Source organism: Aplidium turbinatum, chromosome 14, assembly GCF_918807975.1.
Source record: "Aplidium turbinatum chromosome 14, kaAplTurb1.1, whole genome shotgun sequence".
Classification (NCBI taxonomy): Eukaryota; Metazoa; Chordata; class Ascidiacea; order Aplousobranchia; family Polyclinidae; genus Aplidium; species Aplidium turbinatum.
This window is the reverse complement of record NC_137485.1, coordinates 7970854-7992910: the sequence shown is the minus strand read 5'-3', so window position 1 is coordinate 7992910 and position 22057 is coordinate 7970854. Positions and strand designations below refer to the sequence as shown.

Here is a 22057-nt window from a genome sequence, read left to right as displayed (position 1 = left end):
AAAATGAGTTAAACATGAAGCATTGCTTGTCCATTACGTTTGTGGAAAAAGAATCTAAAACGTTTGCTCGTAAAATTGGACAGTTCATGAAAAGTAAATTAAATGTGGACGTTTTTCCTATTTACAAAACATTCCAAATTAGTTCGTATTTTCAACTAAAGCCCCAGACGCCTTCGTCTTTCTGCTCAAATGTCCAATCCAGTTTAATTCATCCGTGTGATTCGGCATTGACGTATATCGGTAGGCTATGTCCACCAGACATTTGACCACGAGAGTACCGGAACATCTGAACTTTAGAGACTTAACGAAAAGTGCCATCAAAGACCATATAATGGAATGTTCTTTTTGCACAGATTGAAAATTCTCTATTGACTCATTTAATACTTTGCGCAAAGGCAAACCCCAATTTGACACAAAAATTCAAAGCGCTGTTAATCAAACGCTACAACTAAAATTTAAACAAACAATTATTTGCGGGAGGCGCGTCCATTCTCCTCAACATTTACTAGAATCTAGTAAATGTATTACGTAGGGCCTAGGCCTATCCTGTGATGCAAATTCTTTTGTAGTTATGTAGTTTCCTTTTCCTAATGTAAATTGTTTTCCGTCTGTCTGTCTGTTTTCCACACTATTGCTTTTAATCGCTACGTGTTTTTTGATGCTTGTAGTCAGTTAGCTAGTTACCTTCAAGAAGTTGAAACTTATTGCATTTTTATAAATATTTTCAGATTCCTGATGATTGTCACGTTTGATTGTCAAAACTATTTGTAAATATGTAAAATATATTGTTATAATGCTCAACCCTATTGTATTTTTGTGTCTTGACTGTCTTTAATTGGTACAAGAAAGTAAACTCTCTCCCGAAACTATATTTCATTGTGTTGTTTTTGTTTTTTCCAGACACCCGTTTTTGAGATTGTCACTTCTACCTTTTTCTAGATTTTTGCTACGTTGACGTTACAAATTGACGTGTATTGTCTTCGCTTTGATGGTCAAAAATAAAAACCACCGAACTGAGATTTCTTTCACATTTTCTTGCCGAATCTCATAAATCTTTTTGGTCTGAACCAGAGCTGGATCAATTACATAGTTTTTAGTTCAACTATATTAATACAAATACACCATCAATGTTTTTAATTGGGCTAATAAAGCCATTGCCTGAATCAGTGGCGGCTGGTGAGTTCTAGAAATGGGGGTGCTGCGTGTTTGCCAAAGACGAATTTAACAGCGGAGGGTGTGGGGGTCCACCACCAGAAAATTTTGAAAAATCACATTTGATTAAGTGCATTCTGAGCGTATTTTCAGCTCTAAATTGTGACAAAAGTTTGAGATAAAACTGGCTGATTTAAGAGTTTCGCAATTGAGTAATATTTTGAAGGGGAAGATCAACAAACAAATGTGAATATAACACGTTCTAGCTATTGTGCTGTCACAGCATCTGAGCACGACAGGGTAATGTAACTCACATGGTAAAACAATGTTAGTATTAGTAAAATATTCATTACAGTAACAGGCGGCAGGCCTGATTGCTGGTCAGTCATAAACAACAGCTGCAAAGCTTAAAACCAAACAAGTGGTTAGTCATGTGAACAACGTTTAAAAGGCCAAATTAAAAAATGCCAAACAAAATTTTCTGGGAAAAAAAAAACAACAAAAAAGGCCAAAAAACTGCCAAATTTTGAAAAAATGCCAAACAGGATTTTTTCATGCCAAACAACATAAAAAATGCCAACCTGGCAACCCTGAATTGGGCTGTTTGTATTGCAGCACAAGCTTTTGCTATTCGTTTGTATTGGCAACTCAAGACTCATGAGTCTCTTTTATCAGCTACTCCCATGAATCGTTAGCTCAGTAGTTACGCGCCCGATTCATGATCACGCGGCGCTGGTTCGACTCTCGGGGTGTGCGCTTGAACAACGCACTTTCAGGACTGTTCTCCATTCAGCGGCACCTAGTGAATGGAATAATTCCCCGGCAAAAACACTTCAACAATCGCAAAACTTCACTCTGCCAATCTCTGCAACCGACCCTGCGTCAAGAGCCTCTGCAAGTATGCAAAACTACCAGGAATAACCTATCAAGGCTTTGTCAGTCCGAGGATAAAGATTCAAAAATCAAACCAACCCCCTGATAAATCTCCCTCATAAACCTGCCTCATGAAACCACAGCTACAATGCTACCGACGGATATAAATTACTCTACTCTTCGATAAATAAAGGGTTGGTAGCAACTAGCAAATACTTCTCAGTTGTAGAAACTCCAACATTCAAGTTTCCGCATGTCCAAGAATACAACGCTTCCTTCTCGACTTCTTCAAATGAAATGCTGTTACAAGTTGCATAAGCAGATGAATGCAGCATACCTGCCTAGCGTCTGAAGCTGTGCCTAAAGGTCAGGCCCGTAATTGCCGGGGGGGCTTGGGGGAGCAATGCCCCCCCAAGCTCAAAGTAAAAACTCTGCCAGGCAAGCTACATTTGGTTTTCCAATTCCAAATGAGTAGCCTACGGTAATCCCAGACCCAAGACTTTCTATATTTAATTTTTTTTGATTCTCATATGTCACTTTGTACAATTATCTTGCTTGTAATTTTGTAGTTGTTATGTACTGGTGGGGTAATAGTTATAGGGTTATTCCAGACAGATTGCACGATAATGATTTTTAAATTTGGGTGAGTTTTTTTTGGCAAGGCATCTCAGGTAAAAGCAATTACAATGGAGTAAGATGCTGGTTTTGGAAATATTGTCCATGAATATCTTTTAAAAACAAATAAATCAACATTGGTATCAGCTTGGATAGCTGTTAGTGTTTTTTGACGTTTACTGCCGAATATTACACCCCAAAGGGGATAAATTGGTTTGGTGGAGACCTGTACCAAACAAAGTCACGAGGGTCATTCCTGACAAAGTTGTGTGTTAAAAATATTGCATCCAGTGGCGTAGCCAGGGGGGGGTTGGGGATTACAACCCCCCCCCCCCCTTTGGCACGTGTGATGCTTTCAGTCTAAAAAGAAATTGCCTAATTTTAAGCAAAACTGCATTAAAAGAGCGAGTTTTGTCAATACCAAACATTCAAACATCTCAGCCAGGATTTAGCAACAAGAAAACATAGAGACTTAGCTTTATTTCCGAAAAATGCCGAAGAAAACATGATCTTATTCTTTGGCTATGCCACCGGACAGCACAATTTTGCAGGAATATTCATACCCACATTTTTGTTGAAAATGCTCTCAGAATGCACCAAATTCAAAGCAATTTTTCAAAATTTTCTGGGGGAGGCCCCCAGACCCCTCGCCGCTGGGTCGTCAAAATTTACATTTAACTGCTTCACAATTTTTCTGCTTGTAGAAAATCCCTAAAACTACATGTGCTGATGGACTTCAAGTTTTTCCATATTTTCGTTATGAAACGGTTGACTAATCATGCACGATGTTGCGATAAAACCGGATGGATCAACCGTTACCCGGCTCAACTAACCAAACCTTCCCCTATTCACTTGTAGAAACACAATTAGCATTTCAAAACGTATGTCTGACAATCTGCTGCGTTTGGGACGCATAATGTCCTTTCCAAGTGAAAACATGCAGGGCTTCCCAAACTGTAGTCCGCGACGACTGCACAGGTGGTCCGTGGCGATATGACAAGAAATTAAAAAATTCACACATATAGGCTACGTTGTAGCTTACAGTATACTTACCCTGTCAAAGATAATTGCCGCAGTTCTTTACAACTTAAATGATTTCGAAAGCTTTTGCTATCCAGTATTGTCAGTCTTACTTGTTGCATATTCGTTGCAGTTACAAAGTTTTTTACAAAAACATAGTGGTCTGTGGCCCAAAAAATTTACAAATTGTGGTCCGTGGCCGATAAAAATTGGGAAACCCTGGCTTAGCATATATAAATCTTTTAACGAGGTCCATTGATTGATTGATTGATTGATTGAATCTTTATCCTCGGACTGGGAAAGCTTCTTGCAGAGCTTAATCCTGGCAGTTTCGCATACTTGTAGAGGCTTTGAATCACTGACGCAGGCCCGGTCACCGAGATTGACAGAGTGAAGTTTCCGATTGTTGAAGTCTTGTTGCCGGGGAACTATTCCATTCATTAGATGCTGCTGAATGGAGAGCAGTCCTTAACGTGCGTTGCTCAAGCGCACACACAGAGAGTCGAACCAGCGCCGCTTGATCTTGAAGCTTCTTCGTTCCAGAAGTGACGCGCTAACCAATGGAGCTATCGGGGCGAACATCGCTGTTTTTAAGGGCATAGAGCTCTTGATATAAAGTATCTTCAACTTCCGCGATGACATTCATTCATTTTCCTCTTTCTCTCTCTGATTCCTCATTCTCGATACTGCTCACGATATGAGTGATCACCATTTGGCGATCTTCTTCCGCTTGTATTCCAGGTACGGTAGCCATTCCAACCAACGCGAAAGCGGTTAATTCGGATGAGTCGCGCTGTCAAGAATGCATTGTGAAACTCTGAATGTGAAACGAGATTTTCCATGAAAACAAAAAAATGACGCATAGCGCTTGACGCTTAAAATCGGCAAAATAGTTGACGGTGCTATCACTTCCGTCAACTAAAAAATAAACTGACGGCGCTAGCCTCAGCGTCAACGTACAACACTGGTGTCAAGTGAGAAATCCTAATTGATAAATCTATAATTATTTTCTGGTTAATTATGTATGTAAACTGAATTTGCAAACATGATTATGCTTTTAAGAGTTTGATTGAGACGATCAAAAATTACAATTACTTTAAATTAATTTCGGAATAATGGTCAATATAGGTGGGCTCGGGACTTGGGCTGCCGGTACCATTACTGTAAGACAGCACTTCCCAATTCGTTTTTCACATTGCCCCATGGGATTGATGAAGTCAATCTCGTACCCCCTGTTTTAAACCAGACTCGTACCGTATTGGCGATTTGGCGTTGGCGTCCGTTGCAGTGTTTCCACTTCTGACAATTGATAAATCCTCTTCAGTTTCCTTTTCTGTCCTGAAAAAATTTTTTTTCTTAATCGGAAATGCTTCAAAATTTCCTTCATAGGCGAGGTTATTTTGGACGTTGTTTAAGTTAAAAAAAAGGTGCCAATACAACTTTAAAGTTATTATAATCTCAATTAAAGTTATTTTAATAATAATAATTTATTTGCATCAGACAAAGCTGTCCATATCCAAAACAAAACAACAAAATAATACACAAACTGCAAATGCACAAATAACGAACAACAACAACGAAATAACATCAAAAAATAACAAAATAATACACAAACTGCAAATGCACAAAATCTCAATAAATAGGCTATCTACTGTTACAAGTTTACAGACAATGGTACGGTAGCGTTACAAGTTAGAAGAACTGAAAGTATTGAGAACGATAAAAACAATCAGATGACATGGCAGCCATCAAAACTAGTTAATAGCATACATAGAATTATTATAATGAAGACGGTAATTTGATATACGATGGCAATCAGACCTCATCAGGGAAGCAACAATAGAGTTAGACGATACTCCGCATCTTCCAACAAAAGAAAAAACATATTTACGAAGTAATGCATCAAATGTTATGATGTTACACAAGACTTGATGTTCACGTACGCTATAGTGTTTAGGCAAATTATGTATAATTCTAAACGCATTATTGAAGGCAACACGCAGACGATTAATGTCACGTTGATGATAATTTTCCCACAGATGACATGCATACATTGGAGTACAATAAGAACGGAATAGAACATTTTTAATATCACTGGAGCACTTGTAAAATTTGGATTTTAATTTGTTGGCAGAACAGTAGATTGATCGCACTTGTCGATTTATATCCTTGTCGTCACACATTGCCGTGTCAAGAAAAACACCCAAATATTTGACACTGTCTACGAATTTGATCTCACTTCCATTGAGCCGTACAATTGGATTCATATTTAACTTTAAGTGTTTTGTTTGGAAGTACATAGCAAATGACTTTTTGCAGTTAAAAATGACATCGTTAGAAAGCGCATAATCTTCACACACATTCAAGATACTCTGCAGACCATGAACACTTGGAGAAATACAACAAATATCATCAGCAAACATGAGATGATTAACAAGTGTATTACCTATGTAACAGCCTGCCTTGGTTTTGCTTAACACAGTCGATAGATCATCCATATACACGGCAAATAAGTAAGGACTGAGAATACCACCCTGTTTGACACCATTGCTGACAGAAAAAGACTGTGAGTAATGACAACCCCAGCGTATGTACATCCGCTGATGGGTATACCAATAAACTACTAGACGAACAAGGCACATTGGCACTCCTCGTTGAATTAGTTTCTTGAATAGGAGGTTGTGGTTTACCCTATCAAATGCTTTCGAAGAATCTAAGAATACAGAAAAAACAGGACATCCACGTTTTCTGTAGTAAGACACAGCTTGCTTAAGTACAAAAATGCACATATCTGTGCTATGCTTAGGTTTAAAGCCAAATTGATTATCGTTTGTTGTGAGATAGTCATTAATAAAAAAAAGTACAACATGTTCAAATAGTTTAGAAATGACAGTAGCAAGAGCAATAGGTCTGTAGTTTGCGATGTCTCTAACGTCACCTGATTTGTTTTTAACAATGGGAACTAATTCAGTTTTAAGACAAGCATTTGGCACATACCCATGAATAAGGCACATATTAAAAAATGATGAAAGATATACATTGATACTGGAATCTGCATAAGCAATGTGCTCAGAAGATATTTTATCACAACCAACAGAGCAATTTAATTGCAATTTATGAAGCAAAGAAGAAACTGTGTCAGCAGAGGTCAGAAATTGTTTAGTATTGTGATAGCCATGTATATCATTTAAGTGCGATGAAACAAATTCTTCATTGACAACTTTTTTACCAGTCGAGTTTAGCAATTTATTAAAGTGACACATCCACATGATCGAAATGTTTTTACTTCCAACAGCACTTCCGACAGAGGTAGGTAATGAACATCTTTGTGATCCAGACTGTCTAATTTTATCCCAAAATGTTTTAAACGAGGAGTCTGCATGAAATGCTTTGGCAATGGCATCTGCTTCATGCTGATCTCTGTTACTTTTGCACTTTCGTAGAGAAGATTTGAATATTTTACGAGTAGCAGACATGGCCTTGTGTATGCTGCCAGTTTTAGGTTTGCCACCTTCAACCCAGTCCAGGTACTTAGCTCTGGCTTGCTTGTGGAGTGACTTGACAGTATTGTTCCAACCAGGAGTTGAATAAGTAGATATTTTCTTGTTTTTAACTAAAAGAACTTTTCTTGAGGCATCTAGGAGGACCTCCACGATACTGTCATAAAACTTGTCAATCTCCTTTAAATGAGATTTATCACAGCAGAGAGAGTTTTGACATATGACAGAATCAGCTTGCAAAGAAATATGAGCTAACCTGTGTTTGGTTTCTTGAGCATAGCGTTCTAATTGCAGCTGAGATGCTGCTTTCCAAGAGAAAGTATTTGAATTGGTATATTTGGGATCAATGAAATCCAATTTTGGAAGCGACTTACAGTTGAAATTAACCGATAAGGGTCGATGGTCAGATATAATATAACTCGATGTTTTTCAGTAGCACCGGTAGACTATATGTCGAAGCAACGTTGTTTTATTAGAACAGTAGGCTGCACAAAAGCAGCAATAACCGGTATTTTACAATAACATGGTTTACTTCCTTCGTTCACTATCCAGCCAAAAAAACTGCTTGTCAGTTGTATTGTTGTGTTTGTATTGGCACCTTTTATTTTAACCTAAATAACGTTAAAAATAACCTCGCCTATGAAGGGAATTTGAAGCATTTCCGATTGAGGTAACTGAAGAGGGTTTATCAATAATTGTCAGAAGTGGAAGCACTGCAACGGACGCCAACGCCAAATCGCCAATACGAGTTACGAGCATTGAGCAACCACATAGGCAATTTGAGAAAAGCGCACTGCTACCATTCTGCCACACTGGCGACTGCCCGTCCGAAGTCTGTGTTTTGCTTTTGCATTACATTCAGGGCCCGATTAACCATGAGGCACACGAGGCACAGGCCTCAGGCCCCCTGGCTTTGGGGGCCCCCAATTTTTTTTACCTTAGTACCGTAGGCGTCAATACTTTTATAGGTTTCAAGCAGTGCCGTGTAAAGGGGCCCGGACCTTGGGCCCACCATCTCAGGGGCCCACAAATAATAGATTTTTGTGTTTCAGTAAAGTGTTTTTTGAGTTGCTAAAGTTCACTGCATGTACTTTTCCATTAAGAAGATGATTTAGGCCCTTATTATACTAAAACATCTCAAATTTGGGCCCTATTATACAAATTTGGGCCCTAACTACAATAAAACATCTCTAAAAACAAAGTTAAAATGCGATAACGTTAGTAACATGATCTGCAGAAATGCATTTAACATATATAACAGGTTTGATGCAATTGAATATATGAATTCAAAAAGGGCCCAATTGCCACAAAGTGTTTTTGGCACAACTGTTTTGATTATTTTGGTCATTTACATTTGTGGTGAAACTTCGATAATGATTAGCCTATATGCTTAAACATACTGGTAAGAAGCATCATACCTAAAAAGTTCACTCAGTGAGGATTCTGTGGAGAAACTATAAAGAAGTTGAAGTGCAATTGCTGTAGTTGGGCCCATTTCAAAATCAATGTAAAAATTGATAGGGTATTTTTTATGTGTTTACCGATATGTTTGAAAAATTTGGCTGTTTTTTTTAAGTATCATTTAGTTTAGAAGACATTGAAAGAAATCGGAAAGCACAAATAGTGAAATAAAAAAACTGGAGGGCCCTTTTTGAATTCACGTATTCAATTTCTTTTCATTGAAAGAAATCGGAAAGCACAAAAAGTAAAATGAAAAAAATGGGGTTAGGCCCTTTGTGAATTCACATATTCAATTTATTTTCACCAATAAAAGTGTTTTGTTTTAAAAAATTGTTAGGTGTAAACAAAATAGCATTTCAGATAGTTTTATTATCATTTCATTTTTAACATTTACAATAGTCAAGTCAAGTCAATTTATTTTGTTTTAACAGCGCCATATATTAACAAATAATCAGAGTAAAATGTAATTGTCAAAACAATGCATTGTACAACTGTTGGTTAGATTATGGTGCAATCAGGATGGTAGCGAAAGACCATAAGCAGTCATCTAGTCAGCCACCACCCCATCACAGTAAATCTAACTACACATTCATACACACTAGTGTGCAGAGGCAGGCACACTACTTCATTGAATAAAAAGGGTTCGCCACTGAGATTGAAAAACAACTACTGTTGGTTTGAATCTGCATTCTCAGACTGAGTAAGCCGAGGATGAAGATTCAAACCAACGACCAAGAATTGACCAACCACCAATAATTAGTGATTGTGTGCTATAATAGGCTACAGCACTTGGCTACTATAGGCCACCGTACCATAATTACAAATATCCTTGACTAGTGATGTTGCGAGCAGGAAAAACCTGTCCTGTACTTTTAGCAGAAACGTTCTTCTGTATTTACTTTTTCTGAATATATGCAAATGAAATTGCTCTTATCTTCAAATACCTTATAGGCCTGGCATATCACATGTTGTACGGTACAAAACAAAAATCATTCTTAACACCAGGGACCTGTTTATTCTTGCCACTAACCTAGGCTACCATACCCTAAAAACTTTAATTACACTTGAATGCCTGCATAAAATTATGAAAGTTTTGCCTTGGAATGAAATAATGTTAAATAAAAATAATTGAACACCTGATCCTCAAAACGCTTTACACTGCTTTTGTTACTGTGTAAGCTACTGCGTGATGTGCAGTCTAAACTCTAACCATAGAAAAAGCTCAACACCTGCTCTCCTGGGCCACATCGAAACGGGCTTTTGCCTGAGGATGGGTTTCTTTTATGTCCGGTTTTCTTTCTCCATCCTATTGTTATGACTGCTCAAGTGCTCATCCACTTCAATATTGGAACTGGCAAATTCAATTCAATCCACACTGAGAATGGGTTTCTTTTATGTCCGGTTTTCTTTCTCCATCCTATTATTATGACTGCTCATCCACATCAATATTGGAACGGGCAAATTCAATTCAATCCACAACACTTTTCATTAGGCTGTCATTCATTACTACATGTGTGCTTCTCTCTGTTTTTGTTTTATTTTTTTCTATTTGTTTTTTTGGTTTTTGTGGCCGTGCTAACTAGTGATATAGCCTAGCCTATTAGCCTACTACATAATTTTTCATTCAGGCACGTTTTAAACCTTTCAAGGTTTTGCCACCTTTTCCCGTTCGTTAACGTGCTGGTAGGTCTATATCGATTTTTGTAGTTAGTATCTTTTTCGTCCCGGACGCGTTAACGACGAAAAATAAAATGATTGATTGAATGATTATTTACAATTACTGTACAATGTTTTTACCTTGGTTGACAGAACAAGTAATGTTGCCAGATAAAAAATAAAAATGGGGAAAAACAATAATGTTACCAGATGACCAAATCTGAATGGAAATTAATAATTTCTACAGTTTTGGTTTTATCCTCAGATTTTATCTGCGCGGTACCGGGCGACAAAGTTCAAACAGTCAAAATTTTGTACGATGGTATTACGCGTCGTGAGTCGTGACCGATAGCCTATGTTTGATATGTTTCATTGCCAGTATTTTTTTTATTAGAAATTGTTAACACTTTTGGCTTTCATTCCGAGCAAAGGTGTAGCTAAGAAATGATAGACCTGTGTTTGCGGTTACTTACACTTGTGTTGTTTTCTAAACCGGTGAGAAAGTATATTGAAATGAACCACATTTCCATGTCGGTGCAGTGAAAATATACACAATATTGTAGGTCTGCTTGACGATAGAGGGCCCAAAATTATTCTGGCCACGGGGCCCACAAAAGGTTTAACACAGCACTGGTTTCAAGGATCCATTAATAAACTCTGCTAGTTCAAATTTAAATGTAGCCTATATTTTGCTAGTTTTTCCAGTATGAAATTGAAATGAGCTCAATTTCCAATCTGTTAGAGAGATTTTTCATCCAATAATGTTTGTAACAAGTATAAGAGTGTTCATACCGTTAGAAAGTTGTAGGTGAATTGGCTAAATTAATATTTATGAAGTTATAGTTTTGCTTGAACTATTTGTTAGCCCATATTTCATCATTCTAAGAGACTATACATGGTATTGCATTGAAAGCGATTGCCAACAGGGGCCCCTAAACTTAGCTGTGCCTCGGGCCCCCATGAGCCTTAATCAGGCCTTGATTACATTACAGATTTTTCTGCAGAAAGAAGAGTGTTTTATTGGTTTTAGAAGTCCATAAAAAAGTGAACAATGGGGTTACAATCAGTATTGTTTCAGAACCAAATCAACCAGCCGTTGTAGCTTTCATGCTCGCCTTGAGACTTCTGTCTATTATTAGATGGAAAACTAAACCTGAATGATTGTAAAAGGAGAATCAAAGTTGATGTGTTTCAGAAATTAAATTTCTCAAATATTAAGACTATCAATTTCATATTTCAACATTGCTGTAAAAGCTAAATTGCCAAATATCGGTACCATATTATTCTTCAAAAAAATATAGCTCTAGTTTTCCATCCAATAGATACAGCAAAAATACTCGCCATGAAGGAATCATTAACCAACAATTCCTACTAAATAAAAAGCAGGCAGCGAGACATACTTGATGTTTCAAGTTGTTCAAACAAATACTGTAACAGGTCTAGGAGTAGCCTATGTACCGGTATGTTAGTGAAAAGTTCTTAAAATCATTGGAGGCTCTGAAGCACTAATGATGTGAGTACCGGTACCGTACTCAAAAGTCCAAAGTGTCTTATCATCAAGAGGTGATAAGATACTTGGTTAGTGTTACTGAGCTAAGTCTGATTTGAAAGGTGTGGTCAAAATGGTTTTTTAATGGTTCTTTTATTCAAAAATATTTTTCGTTTTATAATGATAGCTACCGTATCCCTCATCTTCTAGGATGATGCTGTGAATATATTTTATAAGCACTATTTCAATTCATTTTTTATCAAAAAACTGTTTTTAGATCTTGGTTACTAAAGTATCATAATTATGAGTCCTAGGTATATGAAGTATGCTTGCTTATTTGTGGTTGTCATAATAATTATAACTGTTGTTGCACGACATGAACTGAGCATTGATTCCACTGCTAGCAGTTCTGTTCTACATGATGTCATGTATAAATTACAGAAACTCCAATGGGAAAATAGCCAAATAAAAGAAAAATTAGATGAGATTGGATCTAATGCAAAAACGTACTTACCTGTAAAATTTTTGGCAGAAAAAGATAGAAAACGAATTCTCGTCACAGGAGGAGCTGGATTTGTTGGCAGTCATCTTGTAGATAAACTGATGCTGCAAGGGCATGAGGTGACTGTTGTGGATAACTTTTTTACTGGTCGAAAACGGAATGTGGAACATTGGATTGGACATGATAACTTTGAATTAATTCACCATGATGTCGTGAAACCACTCTTTATAGAAGTGGACGAGATCTACCACTTGGCATGTCCTGCCTCACCACCTCATTATATGTATAATCCTATCAAAACTATAAAGACATCTAGCATTGGAACATTAAATATGTTAGGTCTTGCAAAAAGGGTTGGAGCCACTATGCTGTTGGCATCAACGTCAGAGGTTTATGGTGACCCAGAAGAGCATCCTCAAGTTGAAAGTTATTGGGGCCATGTGAACCCTATTGGACCAAGAGCATGCTATGATGAAGGAAAGCGTGTTGCTGAGACGATGTGCTATGCATACAAATCTCAAGAGAATGTCAAAATTCGGGTAGCCAGAATATTTAACACCTTTGGTCCAAGAATGCATATGGCTGATGGAAGAGTGGTTTCAAATTTCATACTGCAAGCACTTCAAGGAAACCCAATAACGATTTATGGCAAAGGAGATCAGACAAGATCATTTCAATATGTCACAGATTTAGTAAATGGTCTGATGGCATTGATGAAAAGTGATGTAACATCTCCAGTCAATCTTGGAAATCCTGAAGAACACACCATTGCAGAGTTTGCTCAATTGATAAGGAGTCATGTAAACAGCACTTCTGAAATAGTCTACCAAGGTCCTGCCACTGATGATCCCAAAAAACGTAAACCTGACATCACTAAAGCTATGTCTCTACTTAATTGGAAGCCTGTTGTGTCGTTAGATGTTGGACTAAAAAAAACAATTAAGTATTTTGAAGCTGAATTAAAGCAATCGTCAGAAAACAGGCGGAACATATTTTTGCCTGATGAATTGTAAATAAAATGTCTTCTGCATGTGACCAAAATTTATGTCCAAGTTGAAATGGTGTTTATACAGTCATGACATATAATTATGCCCTTTTAGTTCATGCTTTTTGAAAATGCAGACAAATAAGTGCATTGTGCAATTTGTCAAGATTTTTTTCAGTTTGACTGGATGATATGCATTTATCTGTATCCTCTATTTATTTATACAATTACAATTTAACATCTCTTGTTTTCCATTTTGCGAGGGTTGGGAGCTCCTTTATTTTGGGTCTATCTTCTTTTTGTAAATCTTGGAAATGCTGAATACTCTATCTGATGACATTTCTCAATGCCACGCAGTCCTGACGGTAGAACGAAACAAGATCTTCCAACTGCAGATCTTCTCAGTTGTTGTCGAGCTCACGCTTTTGAGGACATCCTCGAGAATTTCCCCAACTTGTCAAAGGACTTGAGTTTCTTCGGCTGCACGACTTCTTCCATGCAGTGCATTTGTTTGTACCAATGCAGTCTTCTTCATGTGATGACATCTTCAAGCTGATAGATGACAAGCCTGGATCTCAGAGCTGTTAGTAAAAAAACCTTTCACCAGATTACACACATATAAAATATATGTATCTTTTTTTGTTCCTGAAATTTCTACAATTTCAGTGAGCGAACATCAATTAAAGTGATTCCCCCAAACACGAATTTTTGGTAAAATTACCCCAAACATGAATTTCAAAATAAACAGGCTAATATTTGTTCAAACTCAAAAACTGAAATGGCACAGGCAAGAAGATTGCTATCCCTATTTCTGCACTAAAAATTAGACCAAAACCACTTTTCAGATTTCAGCAATCAGCAAATGTTTGACCTAGTACCAAAACCCTTCCCCTAATAAAATTGAAAACTTTCTGAGCATCTGCACTAACTTTGCTGTTAAATCTTTTCTGGTGAACCTAGAATTGCCATTGAAACATCAATGAAATCGGAAAATAATACTCTAGCGCCATGTGACAAATAAAAGTTCAAAACAGCAACCGCTAGATGGCGATAGTAATTATCGCGCATTCGAGCAATTTTACCATTGCGCAAGAGCGTCATGCATTAATTATATCCGTTTTGATCTGGTCATGGAAAAGGTATGGAAGTGTAATGAAGAGTTAGCCTTTGCCTAGGATGCAGATATAATTCAGATATATGCATTAGAGAATGCATTAAAGAAGCTTCAAGATCAATCGGCGCTGGTTCGAATCTCGGGGTGTGCGCTTGAGCAACGCACGTTAAGGAATGCTCTCCATTCAGCGGCATCTAACGGATGGAATAATTCCCTGGCAACAAGACTTCAACAATCGGAAACTTCACTCTGTCAATCTCGGCGACCGGGCCTGCGTCAGTGATTCAAAGCTTCTACCTACAAGTATGCGAAACTGCCAGGATTAAGCTCTGCTAGAAGCTTTCTCAGTCCGAGGATAAAGATTCAATCAATCAATTGATGGGTAATGTCATCACTGCTATTGTGTTCTCAAGTCTTTAAAATGTTTGGATTGATATTTTTTCACTAAATAAGTAAGAATCAGGAAAATTGCTGATACGTGGTAATTTATACATATTTTCCTACAGACCAACATCGTTTTCGGGATCCATTACGCCAAGGTTTTTTTTTTTTTCGGATGAAACTATGTGAAAATAATCAGTAGGTATGCAGGAGCTAACCATGTCAAATGGAAGCAAATTTATTCCAAAATAAACGTGCAATTGAAAGATTTGTTGTATCCACGAATTTCCCCAACTGCGCATTTACGCATTAGGGATTTTTCCCCTTCCACGAAAATCCTTCTCCTATATCACGATCTTCTTCCGTATTTCCGAAGTTGATGGAATTTTCGCCTGAAATAAATTGTTTTGTAAGGTAGACGCAAGTAGCTAGAAGTGGATTACCACCAAAAAAATATATCTTCAGAATTAAAGAGTGGGTGATGAAAAATATTTCGTGTTTCAGAAAAAAATTCGTGTTTAGGGGAATGACCATACAGTATGATATGTTAGCCTACGCAATTTCATTTATGTGTTAACTCTGTTTCAACCCATTAGCGCTGAGTCATCAATCTAGTTGAAATATTTTAACAAATTTTGTTATACAGTAGTCCCCGCTTATTAAGCCCACCTCAGGACTGGACAATTTTGGACTTATTAAGCAGGTGGGTCTATTAAGCAGGGGACGAATTTTTTCCTCTTCTATATATGCATAATTGACTATGGCCGACTGCACAATGGCTAAAAGTTGCTAAATTTGTTAACAACTGTACACAACGATCGGTTATGTCCAAAAATTACATTTTTTTGCTAGTTGTGTCAGCAATGAGCCCTGTGTTGTACAACCCAGTGAAGTGAGATCCAAGCTAAACGGTTTGTGACAAAACAGTTTAATTAAGAAATGCATAAGCATTAAAGCGCAAAAACGTCAAAAGCAAGACAAGAAATAGTAAATTGTGAGGCCTTTTCGCACAAATTAAAGCAAATGTAATGGAAAATTTGGTTTATTAAGCGGGATGTTGGGCTTATAAAGAGGGGTTTTTATTACAAAAATGAATAGAAGTTATTCTGGACCGAATTGGGCAATGGGTGGGCCTACTAGCCATGGGATTAATAAATTGGGACTACTGTATAAAGTTCTTGTAGATTGAAAATGGATATACAAAAAATGTTTTGTATTGTCTTGACTGAAAAGACAGAAAATGATACATGCCTCTAGGGACACTTACATATGCAGAAATTGGAAAAACCTGATTTTTTTAGAAAGGAAAGTTGCAAAAAATAATAAAACAAGTAACACTTGACTGGGAAACAAGAAATATAAGGTGTATTTAAAAAAAAATATTGTTTTGATTGTTTGAATCTGCAAACATGAAAGTAACGATATCAATAAACAAAAAATACTGCTACTTTAAAATCAACCACAACTGAAACAAAAGCTGTATAGCTTTTTATTGTTGCATCTTTTTGTTTATCAAAGTAGTTTCAAAGTTGTTAAGTGCATGGCTTGAAGGCAGGTAAGAGGGGGTTAGGCCTTACCTGGGTTTTTTTTTGGTCATTTATCGGTCATTGACCAATTTTTTAGCAAAATGATCGAAAAAAATATAGTCAATTTGATCAAAATGTCCGAAAAAATATATAGTCAATTGACTATATCTGACCAAAAATGACCAAAATAAATAAAAAATGACCGAATTTTTTCAAGTCACATCAGACAAATGACCGAAAAGTCTCAGCAAAAAAAAAACCCAGGGCCTAACCACCATTTTGACACATACTGTAATTGAAAAACGAAAACTTATGTTACCATGGTTTTTTCTTCTTGTTATAAAACATGTATGTCGTATATATATCTGCACTGACTGAAAAACAGTAATGCTCAAACATTCTAGAAGAAAAAGTTTCAAACATTCTAGAAGAAAAAAACTAAATATCAGCACTATAAAAAGACAATTATTAAAAAAAATAACACCAATGTTTTTAACATCTCTGTCAGGATATGTGAGCAGTAATGGGTTAAAACAAGTTATTTGAATGTAGTAAGGTAATAAACAACTATCTGTTTATGATGTGTAAATGTCTTTTCTTAATCTTATGCACCATTTTCCAGAATTTTCTCGGTATCTTGATCTAAATGATTTAAAGATTGTCACACAACAATGGAAGGGTAGATCAATTTTTGTCATTAAACGTTATTATGTAGTAGGGCTGTGTGTTTGGTTTATGCTTGCATTGCCAGTAAAATGTCGTATATTTTGTGGCATTGCAGTGTTAACTCTGTTATTAAAGATTTCTAATTTGAGTTATTAAAATTATCAATAGTTAGGCCCACAAAACACTTGTATTATTTTAAACCCTTTATTTGTAATGTCGCAAAGTATCAGGGACAATACAAGAACAGAAGTGTCTTGAGAAAAACTACTCTAGTTTTATGAAACTTGAGGGATTTGTTTTGATTTTAGTAGTTATGTGTATGACGTTTTTCAACAGCCGTTTTTCCCAATGCAAACATATTGTGGGCTTAACATGTTTGCCATATTTTTAATGAATGTGCAAATGATTGTGACCCGAGTTTGCATGATAATACCAATCGCATTTTGTTATAAAAATCATTTGAATTGAGTTTAGCCTGCTATGTTTGTCAATAGACCATCCATGATTCTCATGTGACTGAATAAATAATACAGAACGTTAGGTTAAAGGTCAGGGCTGCACATTTTTTTGTTAATAACCACTTCAAGCTTGTTGTTGTGGTTGGAATTGTGGAAATATTGACATTTCTTCAGTGGATGTAACTTACAACAGACAAGCAATATGATCATGCTGCCATATAGTATAACTAGCTGCCAATTTTATTCAAAGTTTTTGGTCCATAAATCATTGACACCCATGCTTGCGTTATTGCAAGTTACAGCCACAAAGGTAGAGTGTGGACACTTGTTTTTGCTGTTATGTTATTTATCGACAATGAAAAAGGCGGCAGTACCTGTGGATATTTTATACTTTTGATTGCTTTTAAAACGTAATGTTGCTTGTAAATTGGTGCTGTACAACGTGACGTGGACGTACTACTGTAATATACTGTACTTGTATGACACTTTCCAGACAGCAAATCAACCGCTTTTCACGTCGATTCAATGTCTGCATACGTTGAATCAATGCGAAAAGCGGTTGATTTGCTATTGTTAGTATCTACAGAAGGCTGAGTAATCATCTCACCAACAATATCATTCTTTCCGCTGTTGGTTACTAATATTCTCACGCTACTACACCATTTGGTAGCATGAAAAACATGCAAAGTAGAGATAAACCGAAATCCTGCTGCAACGGAAATTTTAATTGATCATAAAAATTTGGTCCGTTTTAATCGTGCTAGTTTGTCTGCAATTAACTTACGACCCTTTGTAAATTTGCTCCGAAATTGTATTGTTGACAGTCGGCCAAAGTTTTTCATAACAGCCTTCTATTTGAAACGTTACGAATATTTTTGTGATTGCTGCCTCTGTGCAGTTAGCCCTGCTGTCTTGTAACTGTTATACAATATCAACCATATGTCATTGTAATGACACTCAAGGCTTTCGTAGGTCTGACGTAGTATGATTTGAATCACGCCTGCATTGTATTGCGTTGTCAGCTTTATGATACTAATAAGGAAACATATTATAGCTGCTCCAATTTATTGTATTGCCTAGTGATTGTGAAAGTCTTTTGGGCAGCCAAGCCTGCAATGTTATTTTACTGCAGAACATCGACATAATATTTTACGATATTTGACAATATATTTCAAAATAGGACTTCGTGGAAAGCCGCCATCAAGAGGGGTCGAAATTTGCTGACGTCCAACCCTCTGCAATGCGGGGAACAAAGGACAGAAAACCGTAAACTAACCAACTGACTTTTGAATATGTTGAAAGAACTTTTGAAAATATAGTTTTCAAAAGAAGTAGCCGTCATATTACTTTTTGGCTGTTATTGTTACGTCATTCTCAAGAAACTTTTCCACAAAATTGTGTTGGCATTTGTAGTTTGCGTGTTCACTGTCTTTTTTGTTTTTGACTTTTTGCGAACAGAATAACGACACCGCAGAGCCCTAAAAAGAATATTGGTTGCAAGACACGAACTGTACAGCGTACTAAGAAAGTTTATTTACATACATCGTTTCTACCCAGTTGTTACGTTTGTTTGTTTTTCCTTATTGAGTATATTTTATGTTTAATTTTATGCAAATCTATAACATGTTTTAATGGTTGGTTTCTGTTTAGGTTTGTGAAAACTTCACATGAGGCTACTTAATGTAACATAACCTCACTTACTAAGTTTAAATGCTGGAGTTTGAACTCATTGGCGGCTTCATCATCGCTCTCGCTGGGCCTTAAAGATGTGAAAAATCATATGGAAGGTTTTATGTTGTTTGCTTGCTGTAGAGCGGTTTCGAATCAATGTTCTTTCAGCATCGTGCAGGCGCTCTCACCACACGACCACGTAGTCCACTTAGTTCGCTTGTGTAAAATTGTTGATCAATTTTGATGAAGTGCTGTGATTTAGGCCTATCGGTTAGTTATTTGTCTGAATTGAACTTCAACAGAGGTTTTCAATCTGCAAATGTGTTATTCAGTTGTGTGAATTTTATGAGTCTTCTACAAGTCAGCAGTTGTGAACTGAGCACGCGACAACTGAGCAGGTGACACCTGGGCTAGTAACATTTCAGCAAGTGATTGAAGTTAGTAAATGATGAAACTGAGCAAGCCATATCTTGGCTTGTCACAAGTCAGCTAATTCACTTTACCACGCGATGACCAAGCAAGTCCGACATGAGCAGATCAATCTCATTTGCTGACTTGGGCAGTAGCTGATATGTACTTGCTGAGTTGAAGCACTTGCCCAGTGGTCTGACGACCAAATTTTATGTTTAACTTTGACAATGGAAATAAAAAAGAACAGTTAATATGTGTCTGCGTTAGATTAACATTGTAAATGGCTGTTACTCTTTTCAGACATCACAACTACTATCTTTAAAATGGCTGATAAAAAAATATCAAAAGAAGAAATTATCGAAGGTTTCAACAAGCTCCGACAGGAACAAAGAGCGATTGCAAGTAAAATAGCTGAGTTGGAAGCCGAAAAGAGCGAACACAGTCTGGTGTTGGACGCTTTGAGTGACGTAAGTATGAAATATGTTGTGGTTAGGGAAGCTCGAAACAAAAACACAGTATTTCAAAATAGGAGTGCGTGGAAAGCCGCCATCAAGCCGGATCGAAATTTGTTGACTTCCAACCCACGCAATGCGGGGAACAAAGGACGGAAAACCGTAAACTAACCAAGTGACTTTTGAATAAGTTGAAAGAACTTTTGAAAATATAGTATTTTCAAGATTTTTGTTCCAAAATCATGATACTTTTCTGTCGACGTAACATTTTTTTGTCTTGGTATGATTAGAATTAATTTTCTTTTGAGATATTCCATTTTGCACTGCCACAAGCTTTCACACCTTCCACATGTGTTGCTGAAAGATTCAATATTAGCCTCAGCGTGTTAAACCATTACTTTATTCTGCATGTTGGCTTTGGTTTTAATGGACTTGTCCTAGGTGCTGAATTGCTTTAAAAAGTATGTTTGTTGCGACGTAGTAACTGAAATCTAGGTTGCTTACTTCTTTTCTAACTTGCCTTCCAGGTGGATGGTGGACGAAAATGCTTTCGCTTGATTGGTGGTGTGCTTGTGGAAAGGACTGTCAATGAAGTTCTTCCTGCACTGACCAAAAATAAAGAACAAATAGTCCAAACCCTGAACGTTTTACACGAGTCTTTGAAGGGCAAAGGAAAAGCTTTAAATGATTACCGTGAAAAGCATAATATCACTGTGCGTGGTGAAAGCCAGAACAGCGGCGCATCGTCAACAGCTGAGCAAGACTTGAAGCCCAACCAAGCCTCAGGGGTGCTGGTACAAAATTCGCAGTAGCTTCTGAACTGTTTCTTTGTGTCTTTTTTTTAAATCCTGCATGCGGGCTGAATTTGGTCATCAGCGATGTGGAGAGAAAGTAGCAAATGTGCGTTGCGTAGCTTCAAATGTTTCGTATATTTGGAGTCTTTTGTTAGGATGAATTAAACCGTTTTTCTATGTGTTGTGTTGAATCGTGCATTTGACTTACCAGTTAGAAAAGGGAGAAAGTTCGCTGTCCAAAAAAAAGACGAAGTTTCGTAATTGATGTTTTCCGGGCATTTACACTTTTGAAGATAATCACTGCAAAGAATGACTCGGATGACCGAATTTGGATCATGACGATGAATTAAGTCAATCAGAGTTGAAAAAAAAGTTATATTTACACTTTGTAACAACTTATCCGATATTTTATTGAGCAATTTAGTCGTCAGGTAACTTTGAGAATTGCGCATGAGTGTGCAATTGAGCATGACCTGCTTTTCCTTTCGGATGGCTTAGAAATAGTAAGTTTTTGTCGAGTGCTTGTTGAACAGTATCAATTGCGGTTGCAGTGAATTCAATTCTTTGTGTGGTAGCTTTCATATTTCCCACGTGCATGTGGTACAATGGTGTGAAATTGTATACGTCAGCGTATCGACATGAATACACACCATTTTGATCGTAGCAAGTTTGAAAGAGTGAATATATACAGTCAACAAAGAATTAGTTTTGGAGGAGGTATGGGTCTTGGTAGCCACTTTAACAAGAACAAATTCTGCCGATGCATCTGAAACCTCGAACTAATCAGAACATGTTATTAGAGGCTACCGTCCAATTGTGACGCTTCTTGCACTAAGCCAGAGAGTTAATCCTTGTTTTGAGCTTTATTGGAGCTTACAGAAGACAAAAGTGTAGCCTAATGGTAGGGTGGTAATCGAACCCGTCATGAAATGACTTTTTCTAGCCCTAAGCCAACCAGCGTATAAAGAATCCATCACTTGATTTGCTTTGTATCATCTTTTCGCCCTTTTTTTTTACGTCACAGAAAACTAAGCTTATGATTGGTTAGACTTTGAGGTTTCAGATGCAGTGGCAGAATTTTTTCTTGTTAACATGGGTCTTTAGCTTAAGTAAAAATGCGTAACAATCATTGTCAATTACTACACCCCTACATGAATCCGTTTCTTTGCTGAGTGCCAAATAGGAATATAATAATAATGTTAGTTTTTATATAGCGCTGTATCCATCGCAGAATGCGTTGCTCCTCAGCGCTTTACAAAGCAGACAGTGTCAATGCAGCCGTATGGAGGCGCCACTGAGTACATTATTACCCGAATCCACTCCATTGCTCA

At 37.1% G+C, this 22057-nt stretch overlaps 1 protein-coding gene and 1 pseudogene across 1 annotated transcript; both read left to right on the top strand.

The window, feature by feature from the left end:
* The first annotated feature begins 12069 nt into the window (after nt 1-12069).
* On the top strand, nt 12070-13281 carry LOC145783349 (UDP-glucuronic acid decarboxylase 1 pseudogene; annotated as a pseudogene).
* Nucleotides 13282-15839: 2558 nt separating this feature from the next.
* On the top strand, nt 15840-20908 carry LOC145783186 (prefoldin subunit 2-like). Its single transcript, XM_082594983.1, has 3 exons — nt 15840-19185; nt 19781-19947; nt 20460-20908. Exons 1-3 carry the CDS (start codon nt 19179-19181, stop codon nt 20742-20744), a joined length of 459 nt encoding a protein of 152 aa, XP_082451109.1. The 5' UTR covers nt 15840-19178; the 3' UTR covers nt 20745-20908.
* Nucleotides 20909-22057: the final 1149 nt, after the last annotated feature.